This window comes from Oncorhynchus masou, unplaced genomic scaffold (genome assembly GCF_036934945.1).
Source record: "Oncorhynchus masou masou isolate Uvic2021 unplaced genomic scaffold, UVic_Omas_1.1 unplaced_scaffold_747, whole genome shotgun sequence".
Lineage (NCBI taxonomy): Eukaryota > Metazoa > Chordata > Actinopteri > Salmoniformes > Salmonidae > Oncorhynchus > Oncorhynchus masou.
In genome coordinates, this window is record NW_027013929.1 from 30,546 (window position 1) to 49,521 (window position 18,976).

At 43.3% G+C, this 18,976-nt stretch overlaps 1 protein-coding gene across 6 annotated transcripts in view; it reads right to left on the bottom strand.

The window, feature by feature from the left end:
- Window positions 1-18,976, bottom strand: part of LOC135537294 (epidermal growth factor receptor kinase substrate 8-like) — a 143,388-nt gene that overhangs the window by 17,563 nt on the left and 106,849 nt on the right. For all 6 annotated transcript variants that reach the window (XM_064963489.1, XM_064963490.1, XM_064963492.1 and 3 more), the window contains 3 exons: window positions 16,765-16,914; window positions 16,506-16,588; window positions 6,160-6,296 (listed from right to left, as the gene is read on the bottom strand). In XM_064963489.1, the coding sequence (XP_064819561.1) occupies window positions 6,160-6,296; window positions 16,506-16,588; window positions 16,765-16,914 (370 nt within the window). The remainder of the gene's footprint in view (window positions 1-6,159; window positions 6,297-16,505; window positions 16,589-16,764; window positions 16,915-18,976) is intronic.

Consider the following 18,976-nt stretch of genomic DNA (forward strand, 5'->3'; position numbering starts at 1 on the left):
AGGAGAGAGGGAGGAGGGGGAGGAGAGGGAGGAGGGGGAGAGAGGGAGGAGGGGGAGGAGAGGGAAGAGGAGGAGAGAGGGAGGAGAGGGAGGAGAGGGGGAAGGGGAAGAGATGGTGGAGAGGGAGGAGAGGGGGAAGGGGAAGAGATGGTGGAGAGGGAGGAGAGGGGGAAGGGGAAGGAGGGGGAGGAGAGGGAAGAGGAGGAGAGAGGGAGGAGGGGGAGGAGAGGGAGAAGGGGAAGGAGGGGGAGGAGAGGGAAGAGGAGGAGAGAGGGAGGGAGAGGGAGGAGGGGGAGGAGAGGGAGGAGGGGGAGGAAAGGGGGAAGGGGAAGAGATCGTGGAGAGGGAGGGAGAGGGGGAAGGGGAAGGAGGGGGAGGAGGGGGAAGAGGAGGAGAGAGGGAGGAGGGGGAGGAGGGGGAGGAGAGGGAAGAGGAGGAGAGAGGGAGGAGGGGGAGGAGAGGGAGCAGGGGGAGGAGAGGGAGGAGGGGAAGAGATGGTGGAGAGGGAGGAGGAGAGGGAAGAGGGGGAGGAGAGGGAAGAGGGGGAGAGAGGGAGGAGGGGGAGGAGAGGGGGAAGGGGAAGAGAGGGTGGAGAGGTAGGAGAGGGGGAAGCGGGGGAGGAGGGGGAAGCGGGGGAGGAGGGGGGAGGAGAGGGAAGAGGGGGAGGAGAGGGAAGAGGGGAGGGAGGAGGGGAAGGAGGGGGAGGGAGAGGGAAGAGGAGGAGAGAGGGAGGAGGGGGAGGGAGAGGGAGGAGGGGAAGAGGAGGGAGAGAGGGAGGAGGGGGAGGAGAGGGAGGGGGGGAGAGAGGGAGGAGGGGGAGGAGAGGGAAGAGGAGGAGAGAGGGAGGAGAGGGAGGAGAGGGGGAAGGGGAAGAGATGGTGGAGAGGGAGGAGAGGGGGAAGGGGAAGAGATGGTGGAGAGGGAGGAGAGGGGGAAGGGGAAGGAGGGGGAGGAGAGGGAAGAGGAGGAGAGAGGGAGGAGGGGGAGGAGAGGGAGAAGGGGAAGGAGGGGGAGGAGAGGGAAGAGGAGGAGAGAGGGAGGAGAGGGAGGAGGGGGAGGAGGGAGGGGGAGGGGGAGGAAAGGGGGAAGGGGAAGAGATCGTGGAGAGGGAGGAGAGGGGGAAGGGGAAGGAGGGGGAGGAGGGGGAAGAGGAGGAGAGAGGGAGGAGGGGGAGGAGGGGGAGGGAGAGGGAAGAGGAGGAGAGAGGGAGGAGGGGGAGGAGAGGGAGCAGGGGGAGGAGAGGGAGGAGGGGAAGAGATGGTGGAGAGGGAGGAGAGGGAAGAGGGGGAGGAGAGGGAAGAGGGGGAGGAGAGGGAAGAGGGGGAGAGAGGGAGGAGGGGGAGGAGAGGGGGAAGGGGAAGAGAGGGTGGAGAGGTAGGAGAGGGGGAAGCGGGGGAGGAGGGGGAAGCGGGGGAGGAGGGGGAGGGAGAGGGAAGAGGGGGAGGAGAGGGAAGAGGGGAGGGAGGAGGGGGAAGAGAGGGAGGAGGGGAAAGAGAAGGGAATTAGAACAGTGATCTTACCTTATTCTTATTCTCAAATCAAATCAAATGTTATTTGTCACATGCGCAGAATACAACAGGTGTGTAGACTTGACCATGAAACTTACAGGCTCTTAACCAACAATGCAGAATACAACAGGTGTGTAGACTTGACCATGAAACATACAGGCTCTTAACCAACAATGCAGAATACAACAGGTGTGTAGACTTGACCATGAAACACACAGGCCCTTAACCAACAATGCAGAATACAACAGGTGTGTAGACTTGACCATGAAACTTACACGCTCTTAACCAACAACGCAGAATACAACAGGTGTGTAGACTTGACCATGAAACTTACAGGCTCTTAACCAACAATGCAGAATACAACAGGTGTGTAGACTTGACCATGAAACTTACAGGCTCTTAACCAACAATGCAGAATACAACAGGTGTGTAGACTTGACCATGAAACTTACAGGCTCTTAACCAACAATGCAGAATACAACAGGTGTGTAGACTTGACCATGAAACATACAGGCCCTTAACCAACAATGCAGAATACAACAGGTGTGTAGACCATGAAACTTACAGGCTCTTAACCAACAATGCAGAATACAACAGGTGTGTAGACTTGACCATGAAACTTAGGCCTCTGGCTAAGTGGGCGATTAGGCCTCTGGCTAAGTGGGCGATTAGGCCTCTGGCTAAGTGGGCGATTAGGCCTCTGGCTAAGTGTTCGATGAGGCCTCTGGCTAAGTGTTCGATGAGGCCTCTGGCTAAGTGTTCGATGAGGCCTCTGGCTAAGTGTTCGATGAGGCCTCTGGCTAAGTTGGCGATTAGGCCTCTGGCTAAGTGGGCGATGAGGCCTCTGGCTAAGTGTTCGATGAGGCCTCTGGCTAAGTGTTCGATGAGGCCTCTGGCTAAGTGTTCGATGAGGCCTCTGGCTAAGTGTTCGATGAGGCCTCTGGCTAAGTGTTCGATGAGGCCTCTGGCTAAGTGTTCGATGAGGCCTCTGGCTAAGTGTTCAATTAGGCCTCTGGCTAAGTGTTCAATTAGGCCTCTGGCTAAGTGGGCGATTAGGCCTCTGGCTAAGTGTTTGATTAGGCCTCTGGCTAAGTGGGCGATTAGGCCTCTGCCTAAGTGTTCGATTAGGCCTCTGGCTAAGTGGGCGATGAGGCCTCTGGCTAAGTGGGCGATGAGGCCTCTGGCTAAGTGTTCGATTAGGCCTCTGGCTAAGTGTTCGATTAGGCCTCTGGCTAAGTGGGCGATGAGGCCTCTGGCTAAGTGTTCGATTAGGCCTCTGGCTAAGTGGGCGATTAGGCCTCTGGCTAAGTGGGCGATTAGGCCTGGCTAAGTGTTCGATTAGGCCTGGCTAAGTGTTCGATTAGGCCTCTGGCTAAGTGGGCGATTAGGCCTCTGGCTAAGTGGGCGATTAGGCCTCTGGCTAAGTGGGCGATTAGGCCTCTGGCTAAGTGGGCGATTAGGCCTCTGGCTAAGTGGGCGATTAGGCCTCTGGCTAAGTGGGCGATTAGGCCTCTGGCTAAGTGTTCGATTAGGCCTGGCTAAGTGGGTGATTAGGCCTGGCTAAGTGTTCGATTAGGCCTGGCTAAGTGGGTGATTAGGCCTCTGGCTAAGTGGGCGATTAGGCCTCTGGCTAAGTGGGCGATTAGGCCTGGCTAAGTGTTCGATTAGGCCTGGCTAAGTGGGCGATTAGGCCTGGCTCGCAGACGGCGTTCCAATTCATCCCAAAAGTGTTCGATGGGGTTGAGGTCAGGGCTCTGTGCAGGCCAGTCAAGTTCTTCCAAACCCAGATTAGTCTGTCTCACTGCCATATGGTGTTTCATCACTCCAGAGAACGTGGTTCAACTGCCCCAGAGTCCAATGGCGGCGAGCTGTACACCACTCCAGTCGACGCTTGGCTTTGCGATCTTAGGCTTGTGTGCAGTTTCTTGGCCATGGAAACCCATTTCATTAAGCTCCTGGCGAAAAGTTATTGTGCTGATGTTGCTTCCAGGGGCAGTTTAGAACTCGGTAGTGAGTGTTGCAACCGAGGACAGACGATTTTTACGTGCAACGTGCTTCAGCACTCTGCGGTCCAGATCTGTAAGTTTGTGTAGCCTACCACTTCGTGGCTCAGCCGTTGTTGCTCCTAAACGTTTCCACTTCACAATAATAGCAATTCCAGTAGAACGGGGCAGCTCTAGCAGGGCAGAGATGTGACTAACTGACTTGTTGGAAAGGTGACATCCTATGATGGTGCCACATTGAAAGTCACTGAGCTCTTCAGCCATTCTACTGACAATGTTTGTCTAGCGCCTTACGTACTACCCCCGTAGGTCCTTACTACTACCCTCTGTAGGTCCTTAATACTACCCTCTGTAGGTCCTTAATACTACCCTCTGTAGGGCCTTAATACTACCCTCTGTAGGGCCTTACTACTACCCTCTGTAGGGCCTTACTACTACCCTCTGTAGGGACTTACTAATACCCTCTGTAGGGCCTTACTACTACCCTCTGTAGGGCCTTACTACTACCCTCTGTGTAGGGCCTTACTACTACCCTCTGTAGGGCCTTACTACTACCCTCTGTAGGGCCTTACTACTACCCTCTGTACGGCCTTACTACTACCCTCTGTAGCGCCTTACTACTACCCTCTGTAGCGCCTTACTACTACCCTCTGTAGGGCCTTACTACTACCCTCTGTAGGGCCTTACTACTACCCTCTGTAGGGCCTTACTACTACCCTCTGTAGGGCCTTACTACTACCCTCTGTAGGGCCTTACTACTACCCTCTGTAGGGCCTTACTACTACCCTCTGTAGGGCCTTGCATACTACCCTCTGTGGGGCCTTACTACTACCCTCTGTAGGGCCTTACTACTACCCTCTGTGGGGCCTTACTACTACCCTCTGTGGGGCCTTGCATACTACCCTCTGTGGGGCCTTGCATACTACCCTCTGTGGGGCCTTACTACTACCCTCTGTAGGGCCTTACTACTACCCTCTGTAGGGCCTTACTACTACCCTCTGTAGGGCCTTACTACTACCCTCTGTAGGGCCTTACTACTAACCTCTGTGGGGCCTTGCATACTACCCTCTGTAGGGCCTTACGTACTACCCTCTGTAGGGCCTTACGTACTACCCTCTGTAGGGCCTATGACCATACTGAAGTGATATTGAAACAGCCAATGGTTGTGCTGTACTCTGTGTACTCCGAGGGGATCAGACGTGTCACGTAGCTCTCAGAAACCGGTAAGTATCACCATGTAAAGCCTTGTAGAGACAGTCAGTGGTTCAGTCTCACTACATCCCCTGGTTGAACCTTTAGAATAGCTCTATCTCTCAACTATCACCTGGTTGAACCCCTAGAACAGCTCTATCTCTCAACTATCACCTGGTTGAACCCCGAGAACAGCTCTATCTCGCAACTTTCACCTGGTTGAACCCCTAGAACAGCTCTATCTCTCAACTATCACCTGGTTGAACCCCTACAACAGCTCTATCTCTCAACTTTCACCTGGTTGAACCCCGAGAACAGCTCTATCTCTCAACTATCACGTGGTTGAACCCCTACAACAGCTCTATCTCTCAACTATCACCTGGTTGAACCCCGAGAACAGCTCTATCTCTCAACTATCACCTGGTTGAACCCCGAGAACAACTCTATCTCTCAACTATCACCTGGTTGAACCCCTAGAACAGCTCTATCTCTCAACTGGCACCTGGTTGAACCCCTAGAACAGCGCTATCTCTCAACTGGCACCTGGTTGAACCCCTTTAACAGCTCTATCTCTCAACTATCACCTGGTTGAACCCTTACAACAGCTCTATCTCTCAACTATCACCTGGTTGAACCCCGAGAACAGCTCTATCTCTCAACTATCACCTGGTTGAACCCCGAGAACAGCTCTATCTCTCAACTATCACGTGGTTGAACCCCTACAAAAGCTCTATCTCTCAACTATCACCTGGTTGAACCCCGAGAACAACTCTATCTCTCAACTATCACCTGGGTGAACCCCGAGAACAGCTCTATCTCTCAACTATCACCTGGTTGAACCCCTACAACAACTCTATCTCTCAACTATCACCTGGATGAACCCCTACAACAGCTCTATCTCTCAACTATCACCTGGATGAACCCCTAGAACAGCTCTATCTCTCAACTATCACCTGGATGAACCCCTAGAACAGCTCTATCTCTCAACTATCACCTGGTTGAACCCCTAGAACAGCTCTATCTCTCAACTATCACCTGGATGAAACCCTAGAACAGCTCTATCTCTCAACTATCACCTGGTTGAACCCCGAGAACAGCTCTATCTCTCAACTATCACCTGGATGAACCCCTAGAACAGCTCTATCTCTCAACTATCACCTGGTTGAACCCCTAGAACAACTCTATCTCTCAACTATCACCTGGATGAACCCCTAGAACAGCTCTATCTCTCAACTATCACCTGGATGAACCCCTAGAACAGCTCTATCTCTCAACTATCACCTGGATGAACCCCTAGAACAGCTCTATCTCTCAACTATCACGTGGTTGAACCCCTAGAACTGTTCTCTCTCAAGTCCATTCATGTTGCCATATCATTGACTGCTGAGTGATATCCTGCTTAGAAGAAGGCAGAACCTTCCAGACTCAGTAAGTCCCAGTAACATGTGTTTTCTTACAGTCCTGCTGCTCCGCCGCCCAGGCCGACCAGGCTGCCACACGACTCCTCACGTCCAGCTGGGTGAGGGTGGCGGGGGGCTCGGGGGCGGGCGCCGCGGGGGGCGGCGGGATGACCCCGTCACTCTTCAGAATCATCCTATAGGAGTACGGGAAGAGGAGATAAGAGGCAGACAGACAATCAGATACAGACCAGACCCAGATTCAATTCACAGATACAAATAGCACCCCATACAGCACTGATACAGACACAGCCTTGGAATGGAAACCAGCCAATCACAACAACTACTTTAACAACAACAGAAACCCATACCAAGCCCAGTTAAATATTAAAAACCTTCAGAATAAGAACCCATTCTAACAGAGCCCTATAAAGTAACAGAACATATTCTAACAGAGCTCTATAAAGTAACAGAACCCATTCTAACAGAGCCCTATAAAGTAACAGAACCCATTCTAACAGAGCTCTATAAAGTAACAGAACCCATTCTAACAGAGCCCTATAAAGTAACAGAACCAATTCTAACAGAGCCATATAAACTAACAGAACCCATTCTAACAGAGCCCTATAAATTACAGAACCCATTCTAAAAAAGCCTGATAAAGTAACAGAACCAATTCTTACAGAGCCCTATAAAGTAACAGAACCCATTCTAACAGATACATATAAAGTAACAGAACCCAGAGCTCTATAAAGTAACAGAACCCATTCTAACAGAGTCATATAAAGTAACAGAACCCATTATAACAGAGCTCTATAAAGTAACAGAACCAATTCTAACAGAGCCCTATAAAGTAACAGAACCCATTCTAACAGAACCCATTCTAAAAGAGCTCGATAAAGTAACAGAACCCATTCTAAAAGAGCTCTATAAAGTAACAGAACCCATTCTAACAGAGCTCTATAAAGTAACAGAACCCATTCTAGCAGAGCCCTATAAAGTAACAGAACCCATTCTAACAGAGCCCTATAAAGTAACAGAACCCATTCTAGCAGAGCCCTATAAAGTAACAGAACCCATTCTAACAGAGCCCTATAAAGTAACAGAACCCATTCTAAACGAGCTCTATAAAGTAACAGAACCCATTCTAACAGCCCTAATAGAGTAACAGAACCCATTCTAACAAAGCCCGATAAAGTAACAGAACCAATTCTTACAGAGCCCTATAAAGTAACAGAACCCATTCTAACAGATACATATAAAGTAGCAGAACCCATTCTAACAGAGCTCTATAAAGTAACAGAACCCATTCTAACAGAGTCATATAAAGTAACAGAACCCATTATAACAGAGCTATATAAAGTAACAGAACCCATTCTAACAGAACCCATTCTAAAAGAGCTCTATAAAGTAACAGAACCCATTCTAACAGATACATATAAAGTAACAGAACCCAGAGCTCTATAAAGTAACAGAACCCATTCTAACAGAACCCATTCTAAAAGAGCTCAATTAAGTAACAGAACCCATTCTAACAGATACATATAAAGTAACAGAACCCAGAGCCCTATAAAGTAACAGAACCCATTCTAACAGATACATATAAAGTAACAGAACCCAGAGCCCTATAAAGTAACAGAACCCATTCTAACAGAGTCATATAAAGTAACAGAACCCATTATAACAGAGCTCTATAAAGTAACAGAACCAATTCTAACAGAGCCCTATAAAGTGACAGAACCCATTCTAACAGAACCCATTCTAAAAGAGCTCTATAAAGTAACAGAACCCATTCTAAAAGAGCTCTATAAAGTAACAGAACCCATTCTAACAGAGCTCTATAAAGTAACAGAACCCATTCTAGCAGAGCCCTATAAAGTAACAGAACCCATTCTAACAGAGCCCTATAAAGTAACAGAACCCATTCTAGCAGAGCCCTATAAAGTAACAGAACCCATTCTAACAGAGCCCTATAAAGTAACAGAACCCATTCTAAACGAGCTCTATAAAGTAACAGAACCCATTCTAACAGCCCTAATAGAGTAACAGAACCCATTCTAACAAAGCCCGATAAAGTAACAGAACCAATTCTTACAGAGCCCTATAAAGTAACAGAACCCATTCTAACAGATACATATAAAGTAGCAGAACCCATTCTAACAGAGCTCTATAAAGTAACAGAACCCATTCTAACAGAGTCATATAAAGTAACAGAACCCATTATAACAGAGCTATATAAAGTAACAGAACCCATTCTAACAGAACCCATTCTAAAAGAGCTCTATAAAGTAACAGAACCCATTCTAACAGATACATATAAAGTAACAGAACCCAGAGCTCTATAAAGTAACAGAACCCATTCTAACAGAACCCATTCTAAAAGAGCTCAATTAAGTAACAGAACCCATTCTAACAGATACATATAAAGTAACAGAACCCAGAGCCCTATAAAGTAACAGAACCCATTCTAACAGATACATATAAAGTAACAGAACCCAGAGCCCTATAAAGTAACAGAACCCATTCTAACAGAGTCATATAAAGTAACAGAACCCATTATAACAGAGCTCTATAAAGTAACAGAACCAATTCTAACAGAGCCCTATAAAGTGACAGAACCCATTCTAACAGAACCCATTCTAAAAGAGCTCTATAAAGTAACAGAACCCATTCTAAAAGAGCTCTATAAAGTAACAGAACCCATTCTAACAGAGCTCTATAAAGTAACAGAACCCATTCTAGCAGAGCCCTATAAAGTAACAGAACCCATTCTAACAGAGCCCTATAAAGTAACAGAACCCATTCTAGCAGAGCCCTATAAAGTAACAGAACCCATTCTAACAGAGCCCTAAAGTAACAGAACCCATTCTAAACGAGCTCTATAAAGTAACAGAACCCATTCTAACAGCCCTAATAGAGTAACAGAACCCATTCTAACAAAGCCCGATAAAGTAACAGAACCAATTCTTACAGAGCCCTATAAAGTAACAGAACCCATTCTAACAGATACATATAAAGTAGCAGAACCCATTCTAACAGAGCTCTATAAAGTAACAGAACCCATTCTAACAGAGTCATATAAAGTAACAGAACCCATTATAACAGAGCTATATAAAGTAACAGAACCCATTCTAACAGAACCCATTCTAAAAGAGCTCTATAAAGTAACAGAACCCATTCTAACAGATACATATAAAGTAACAGAACCCAGAGCTCTATAAAGTAACAGAACCCATTCTAACAGAACCCATTCTAAAAGAGCTCAATTAAGTAACAGAACCCATTCTAACAGATACATATAAAGTAACAGAACCCAGAGCCCTATAAAGTAACAGAACCCATTCTAACAGATACATATAAAGTAACAGAACCCAGAGCCCTATAAAGTAACAGATCCCATTATAACAAAGCTCTATAAAGTAACAGAACCCATTCTAACAGAGCCCATTCTAAAAGAGCTCTATAAAGTAACATAACCCATTCTAACAGAGCCCTATAAAGTAACAGAACCCATTCTAACAGAGCTCTATAAAGTAACAGAACCAATTCTTACAGAGCCCTATAAAGTAACAGAACCCATTCTAACAGATACATATAAAGTAACAGAACCCAGAGCCCAAAAAGTAACAGAACCCATTCTAACATAGTCATATAAAGAAACAGAACCGATTATAACAGAGCTCTATAAAGTAACAGAACCAATTCTAACAGAGCCCTATAAAGTAACAGAACCCATTCTAACAGAACCCATTCTAAAAGAGCTCTATAAAGTAACAGAACCCATTCTAACAGAGCTCTATAAAGTAACAGAACCCATTCTAGCAGAGCCCTATAAAGTAACAGAACCCATTCTAACAGAGCCCTATAAAGTAACAGAACCCATTCTAAAAGAGCTCTATAAAGTAACAGAACCCATTCTAAAAGAGCTCTATAAAGTAACAGAACCCATTCTAAAAGAGCTCTATAAAGTAACAGAACCCATTCTAACAGAGCTCTATAAAGTAACAGAACCCATTCTAACAGAGCCCTATAAAGTAACAGAACCCATTCTAAAAGAGCTCTATAAAGTAACAGAACCCATTCTAAAAGAGCTCTATAAAGTAACAGAACCCATTCTAAAAGAGCTCTATAAAGTAACAGAACCCATTCTAGCAGAGCCCTATAAAGTAACAGAACCCATTCTAACAGAACCCATTCTAAAAGAGCTCTATAAAGTAACAGAACCCATTCTAAAAGAGCTCTATAAAGTAACAGAACCCATTCTAGCAGAGCCCTATAAAGTAACAGAACCAATTCTAACAGAGCCCTATAAAGTAACAGAACCCATTCTAAAAGAGCTCTATAAAGTAACAGAACCCATTCTAAAAGAGCTCTATAAAGTAACAGAACCCATTCTAACAGAGCTCTATAAAGTAACAGAACCCATTCTAGCAGAGCCCTATAAAGTAACAGAACCCATTCTAACAGAGCCCTATAAAGTAACAGAACCCATTCTAGCAGAGCCCTATAAAGTAACAGAACCCATTCTAACAGAACCCATTCTAACAGAGCTCTATAAAGTAACATAACCCATTCTAACAGAGCTCTATAAAGTAACAGAACCCATTCTAACAGAGCCCTATAAAGTAACAGAACCCATTATAAGAGCCCTATAAAGTAACAGAACCCATTACAACAGAGCTCTATAAAGTAACAGAACCCATTCTAACAGAGCCCTATAAAGTAACAGAACCCATTCTAGCAGAGCCCTATAAAGTAACAGAACCCATTATAACAGAGCTCTATAAAGTAACAGAGCCCATTCTAACAGAGCCCTATAAAGTAACAGAACCCATTCTAGCAGAGCCCTATAAAGTAACAGAACCCATTATAACAGAGACATATAAAGTAACAGAACCCATTATAACAGAGACATATAAAGTAACAGAACACAGAGCCCTATAAAGTAACATAACCCATTCTAAAAGAGCCCTATAAAGTAACAGAACCCATTATAACAGAGCTCTAAAAAGTAACAGAACCCATTCTAACAGAGCCCTATAAAGTAACAGAACCCATTATAACAGAGCTCTATAAAGTAACAGAACCCATTCTAACAGAGCCCTATAAAGTAACAGAACCCATTCTAGCAGAGCCCTATAAAGTAACAGAACCCATTATAACAGAGACATATAAAGTAACAGAACCCATTATAACAGAGACATATAAAGTAACAGAACACAGAGCCCTATAAAGTAACATAACCCATTCTAAAAGAGCCCTATAAAGTAACAGAACCCATTATAACAGAGCTCTAAAAAGTAACAGAACCCATTCTAACAGAGCCCTATAAAGTAACAGAACCCAGAGCCCTATAAAGTAACAGAACCAATTCTTACAGAGCCCTATAAAGTAACAGAACCCATTATAACAGAACCCTATAAAGTAACAGAACCCATTCTAACAGAGACATATAAAGTAACAGAACCCAGAGCTCTATAAAGTAACAGAACCCATTCTGACAGAGCCCTATAAAGTAACAGAGCCCATTCTAACAGAGCCCTATAAAGTAACAGAACCCATTCTAACAGAGCCCTATAAAGTAACAGAGCCCATTCTAAAAGAGCTCTATAAAGTAACAGAACCCATTCTAACAGAGCCCTATAAAGTAACAGAACCCATTCTAACAGAGCTCTATAAAGTAACAGAACCCATTCTAACAGAGCCCTATAAAGTAACAGAACCAATTCTAACAGAGCCATATAAACTAACAGAACCCATTCTAACAGAGCCCTATAAATTACAGAACCCATTCTAAAAAAGCCTGATAAAGTAACAGAACCAATTCTTACAGAGCCCTATAAAGTAACAGAACCCATTCTAACAGATACATATAAAGTAACAGAACCCAGAGCTCTATAAAGTAACAGAACCCATTCTAACAGAGTCATATAAAGTAACAGAACCCATTATAACAGAGCTCTATAAAGTAACAGAACCAATTCTAACAGAGCCCTATAAAGTAACAGAACCCATTCTAACAGAACCCATTCTAAAAGAGCTCGATAAAGTAACAGAACCCATTCTAAAAGAGCTCTATAAAGTAACAGAACCCATTCTAACAGAGCTCTATAAAGTAACAGAACCCATTCTAGCAGAGCCCTATAAAGTAACAGAACCCATTCTAACAGAGCCCTATAAAGTAACAGAACCCATTCTAGCAGAGCCCTATAAAGTAACAGAACCCATTCTAACAGAGCCCTATAAAGTAACAGAACCCATTCTAAACGAGCTCTATAAAGTAACAGAACCCATTCTAACAGCCCTAATAGAGTAACAGAACCCATTCTAACAAAGCCCGATAAAGTAACAGAACCAATTCTTACAGAGCCCTATAAAGTAACAGAACCCATTCTAACAGATACATATAAAGTAGCAGAACCCATTCTAACAGAGCTCTATAAAGTAACAGAACCCATTCTAACAGAGTCATATAAAGTAACAGAACCCATTATAACAGAGCTATATAAAGTAACAGAACCCATTCTAACAGAACCCATTCTAAAAGAGCTCTATAAAGTAACAGAACCCATTCTAACAGATACATATAAAGTAACAGAACCCAGAGCTCTATAAAGTAACAGAACCCATTCTAACAGAACCCATTCTAAAAGAGCTCAATTAAGTAACAGAACCCATTCTAACAGATACATATAAAGTAACAGAACCCAGAGCCCTATAAAGTAACAGAACCCATTCTAACAGATACATATAAAGTAACAGAACCCAGAGCCCTATAAAGTAACAGAACCCATTCTAACAGAGTCATATAAAGTAACAGAACCCATTATAACAGAGCTCTATAAAGTAACAGAACCAATTCTAACAGAGCCCTATAAAGTGACAGAACCCATTCTAACAGAACCCATTCTAAAAGAGCTCTATAAAGTAACAGAACCCATTCTAAAAGAGCTCTATAAAGTAACAGAACCCATTCTAACAGAGCTCTATAAAGTAACAGAACCCATTCTAGCAGAGCCCTATAAAGTAACAGAACCCATTCTAACAGAGCCCTATAAAGTAACAGAACCCATTCTAGCAGAGCCCTATAAAGTAACAGAACCCATTCTAACAGAGCCCTATAAAGTAACAGAACCCATTCTAAACGAGCTCTATAAAGTAACAGAACCCATTCTAACAGCCCTAATAGAGTAACAGAACCCATTCTAACAAAGCCCGATAAAGTAACAGAACCAATTCTTACAGAGCCCTATAAAGTAACAGAACCCATTCTAACAGATACATATAAAGTAGCAGAACCCATTCTAACAGAGCTCTATAAAGTAACAGAACCCATTCTAACAGAGTCATATAAAGTAACAGAACCCATTATAACAGAGCTATATAAAGTAACAGAACCCATTCTAACAGAACCCATTCTAAAAGAGCTCTATAAAGTAACAGAACCCATTCTAACAGATACATATAAAGTAACAGAACCCAGAGCTCTATAAAGTAACAGAACCCATTCTAACAGAACCCATTCTAAAAGAGCTCAATTAAGTAACAGAACCCATTCTAACAGATACATATAAAGTAACAGAACCCAGAGCCCTATAAAGTAACAGAACCCATTCTAACAGATACATATAAAGTAACAGAACCCAGAGCCCTATAAAGTAACAGATCCCATTATAACAAAGCTCTATAAAGTAACAGAACCCATTCTAACAGAGCCCATTCTAAAAGAGCTCTATAAAGTAACATAACCCATTCTAACAGAGCCCTATAAAGTAACAGAACCCATTCTAACAGAGCTCTATAAAGTAACAGAACCAATTCTTACAGAGCCCTATAAAGTAACAGAACCCATTCTAACAGATACATATAAAGTAACAGAACCCAGAGCCCAAAAAGTAACAGAACCCATTCTAACATAGTCATATAAAGAAACAGAACCGATTATAACAGAGCTCTATAAAGTAACAGAACCAATTCTAACAGAGCCCTATAAAGTAACAGAACCCATTCTAACAGAACCCATTCTAAAAGAGCTCTATAAAGTAACAGAACCCATTCTAACAGAGCTCTATAAAGTAACAGAACCCATTCTAGCAGAGCCCTATAAAGTAACAGAACCCATTCTAACAGAGCCCTATAAAGTAACAGAACCCATTCTAAAAGAGCTCTATAAAGTAACAGAACCCATTCTAAAAGAGCTCTATAAAGTAACAGAACCCATTCTAAAAGAGCTCTATAAAGTAACAGAACCCATTCTAACAGAGCTCTATAAAGTAACAGAACCCATTCTAACAGAGCCCTATAAAGTAACAGAACCCATTCTAAAAGAGCTCTATAAAGTAACAGAACCCATTCTAAAAGAGCTCTATAAAGTAACAGAACCCATTCTAAAAGAGCTCTATAAAGTAACAGAACCCATTCTAGCAGAGCCCTATAAAGTAACAGAACCCATTCTAACAGAACCCATTCTAAAAGAGCTCTATAAAGTAACAGAACCCATTCTAAAAGAGCTCTATAAAGCAACAGAACCCATTCTAGCAGAGCCCTATAAAGTAACAGAACCAATTCTAACAGAGCCCTATAAAGTAACAGAACCCATTCTAAAAGAGCTCTATAAAGTAACAGAACCCATTCTAAAAGAGCTCTATAAAGTAACAGAACCCATTCTAACAGAGCTCTATAAAGTAACAGAACCCATTCTAGCAGAGCCCTATAAAGTAACAGAACCCATTCTAACAGAGCCCTATAAAGTAACAGAACCCATTCTAGCAGAGCCCTATAAAGTAACAGAACCCATTCTAACAGAACCCATTCTAACAGAGCTCTATAAAGTAACATAACCCATTCTAACAGAGCTCTATAAAGTAACAGAACCCATTCTAACAGAGCCCTATAAAGTAACAGAACCCATTATAAGAGCCCTATAAAGTAACAGAACCCATTACAACAGAGCTCTATAAAGTAACAGAACCCATTCTAACAGAGCCCTATAAAGTAACAGAACCCATTCTAGCAGAGCCCTATAAAGTAACAGAACCCATTATAACAGAGCTCTATAAAGTAACAGAGCCCATTCTAACAGAGCCCTATAAAGTAACAGAACCCATTCTAGCAGAGCCCTATAAAGTAACAGAACCCATTATAACAGAGACATATAAAGTAACAGAACCCATTATAACAGAGACATATAAAGTAACAGAACACAGAGCCCTATAAAGTAACATAACCCATTCTAAAAGAGCCCTATAAAGTAACAGAACCCATTATAACAGAGCTCTAAAAAGTAACAGAACCCATTCTAACAGAGCCCTATAAAGTAACAGAACCCATTATAACAGAGCTCTATAAAGTAACAGAACCCATTCTAACAGAGCCCTATAAAGTAACAGAACCCATTCTAGCAGAGCCCTATAAAGTAACAGAACCCATTATAACAGAGACATATAAAGTAACAGAACCCATTATAACAGAGACATATAAAGTAACAGAACACAGAGCCCTATAAAGTAACATAACCCATTCTAAAAGAGCCCTATAAAGTAACAGAACCCATTATAACAGAGCTCTAAAAAGTAACAGAACCCATTCTAACAGAGCCCTATAAAGTAACAGAACCCAGAGCCCTATAAAGTAACAGAACCAATTCTTACAGAGCCCTATAAAGTAACAGAACCCATTATAACAGAACCCTATAAAGTAACAGAACCCATTCTAACAGAGACATATAAAGTAACAGAACCCAGAGCTCTATAAAGTAACAGAACCCATTCTGACAGAGCCCTATAAAGTAACAGAGCCCATTCTAACAGAGCCCTATAAAGTAACAGAACCCATTCTAACAGAGCCCTATAAAGTAACAGAGCCCATTCTAAAAGAGCTCTATAAAGTAACAGAACCCATTCTAACAGAGCTCTATAAAGTAACAGAACCCATTCTAACAAAGCCCGATAAAGTAACAGAACCAATTCTAACAGAGCCCTATAAAGTAACAGAACCCATTCTAACAAAGCCCTATAAAGTAACAGAGCCCATTCTAAAAGAGCTCTATAAAGTAACAGAACCCATTCTAACAAAGCCTGATAAAGTAACAGAACCCACTCTAACAGAGACATATAAAGTAACAGAACCCAGAGCTCTATAAAGTAACAGAACCCATTCTAACAGAGCCCTATAAAGTAACAGAACCCATTCTAACAGAGCTCTATAAAGTAACAGCACCCAGAGCTCTATAAGGTAACAGAACCCATTATAACAGAGCTCTATAAACTAACAGAACCCATTATAACAGAGCTCTATAAAGTAACAGAACCCATTCTAACAGAGCTCTATAAAGTAACGTAGTGTTTCTAGTCTCTACTACAGTACAGAGTCCAGTCAGAGACGACAGGTAGTTAGAGGTGTTGTACCTTAGTGTTTCGGGCCTCTTCTTCACCTTGCCTCCCTTCTGATCCATCATGGCCCCCTCTATATCAGCCTGGATCAGGTTGGCCTGGTGGAGACAGACAGACAGACAGACAACACATCACTAACTGTGTGTGTGTGTGTGTGTGTGTGTGTGTGTGTGTGTGTGTGTGTGTGTGTGTGTGTGTGTGTGTGTGTGTGTGTGTGTGTGTGTGTGTGTGTGTGTGTGTGTGTGTGTGTGTGTGTGTGTGTGTGTGTGTGTACCTTGATGTCGTCACACTGGAACAGGTGCAGGTCTGGTTTGCCCTGGCCCGGCTCCTTACACACCAGAGCCAAGATGGAGTCGTAGTTGCAGGATGACATCACTGCCTGGCAGTGCATGATGGTCCCCAAGGGAAAGTTCTCCAACTCATTCTGAAACAATAACCAACAGGTCAATTAACCAGCTTAAAAACTGTACTGAGGCCAGCCCTAACAAACAGGTCAGTTAACCAGATTAAAAACTGGACTGAGGCCAGCCCTAACAAACAGGTCAGTTAACCAGATTAAAAACTGTACTGAGACCAGTCCTAACAAACAGGTCAGTTAACCAGCTTAAAAACTGTACTGAGGCCAGCCCTAACAAACAGGTCAGTTAACCAGCTTAAAAACTGCACTGAGGCCAGCCCTAACAAACAGGTCAGTTAACAGAACCAGCTTAAAAACTGTACTGAGGCCAGCCCTAACAAACAGGTCAGTTAACAGAACCAGCTTAAAAACTGTACTGAGGCCAGCCCTAACAAACAGGTCAGTTAACAGAACCAGCTTAAAAACTGTACTGAGGCCAGCCCTAACAAACAGGTCAGTTAACAGAACCAGCTTAAAAACTGTACTGAGGCCAGCCCTAACAAACAGGTCAGTTAACATAACCAGATTAAAAATTGTACTGAGACAAGCCTCTGAATATTCAGGTCATTAAGGAAGTTATGGTGTCACTGTGAAGTTATGGTGTCACTGTGAAGTTATGGTGTCACTGTGAAGTTATGATGTCACTGTGAAGTTATGGTGTCACTGTGAAGTTATGGTGTCACTGTGAAGTTATGGTGTCACTGTGAAGTTATGGTGTCACTGTGAAGTTATGATGTCACTGTGAAGTTATGATGTCACTGTGAAGTTATGGTGTCACTGTGAAGTTATGGTGTCACTGTGAAGTTATGGTGTCACTGTGAAGTTATGGTGTCACTGTGAAGTTATGGTGTCACTGTGAAGTTATGGTGTCACTGTGAAGTTATGGTGTCACTGTGAAGTTATGGTGTCAGAGTGAAGTTATGGTGTCACTGTGAAGTTATGGTGTCACTGTGAAGTTATGATGTCACTGTGAAGTTATGATGTCACTGTGAAGTTATGGTGTCACTGTGAAGTTATGGTGTCACTGTGAAGTTATGGTGTCACTGTGAAGTTATGGTGTCACTGTGAAGTTATGGTGTCACTGTGAAGTTATGGTGTCACTGTGAAGTTATGGTGTCACTGTGAAGTTATGGTGTCACTGTGAAGTTATGGTGTCAGAGTGAAGTTATGGTGTCACTGTGAAGTTATGGTGTCACTGTGAAGTTATGATGTCACTGTGAAGTTATGATGTCACTGTGAAGTTATGGTGTCACTGTGAAGTTATGGTGTCACTGTGAAGTTATGGTGTCACTGTGAACTTATGGTGTCACTGTGAACTTATGGTGTCACTGTGAAGTTATGGTGTCACTGTGAAGTTATGGTGTCACTGTGAACTTATGGTGTCACTGTGAACTTATGGTTTAAACTTGGTGTAAAAAGGTCCGCAGAGGAAAGTTTAACAGAGCAGCCTCTTATAGAAGGCCAGGACTATAGGACCCTTTGGTTCTCACCTAATACTCATCTAATCACAGGGGGAAAATACTACACAATACTACACCATCAACTGATCAGACCACGGATCAATCAACTGATCAGACCACGGATCAATCAACTGATCAGACCACTGATCAATCAACTGATCAGACCACTGATCAATCAACTGATCAAACCACTGATCAATCAACTGATCAGACCACTGATCAATCAACTGATCAGACCACTGATAAATCAACTGATCAGTCAACAATCAACAATCAACTGATCAGACCACTGATCAATCAACTGATCAGACCACGGATCAATCAACTGATCAGACCACGGATCAATCAACTGATCAGACCACTGATCAATCAACTGATCAGACCACTGATCAATCAACTGATCAGTCAACAATCAACAATCAACTGATCAGACCACTGATCAATCAACTGATCAGACCACTGATCAATCAACTGATCAGTCAACAATCAACAATCAACTGATCAGACCACTGATCAATCAACTGATCAATCAACTGATCAGACCACTGATCAATCAACTGATCAGTCAACAATCAACAATCAACTGATCAGACCACGGATCAATCAACTGATCAGACCACTGATCAATC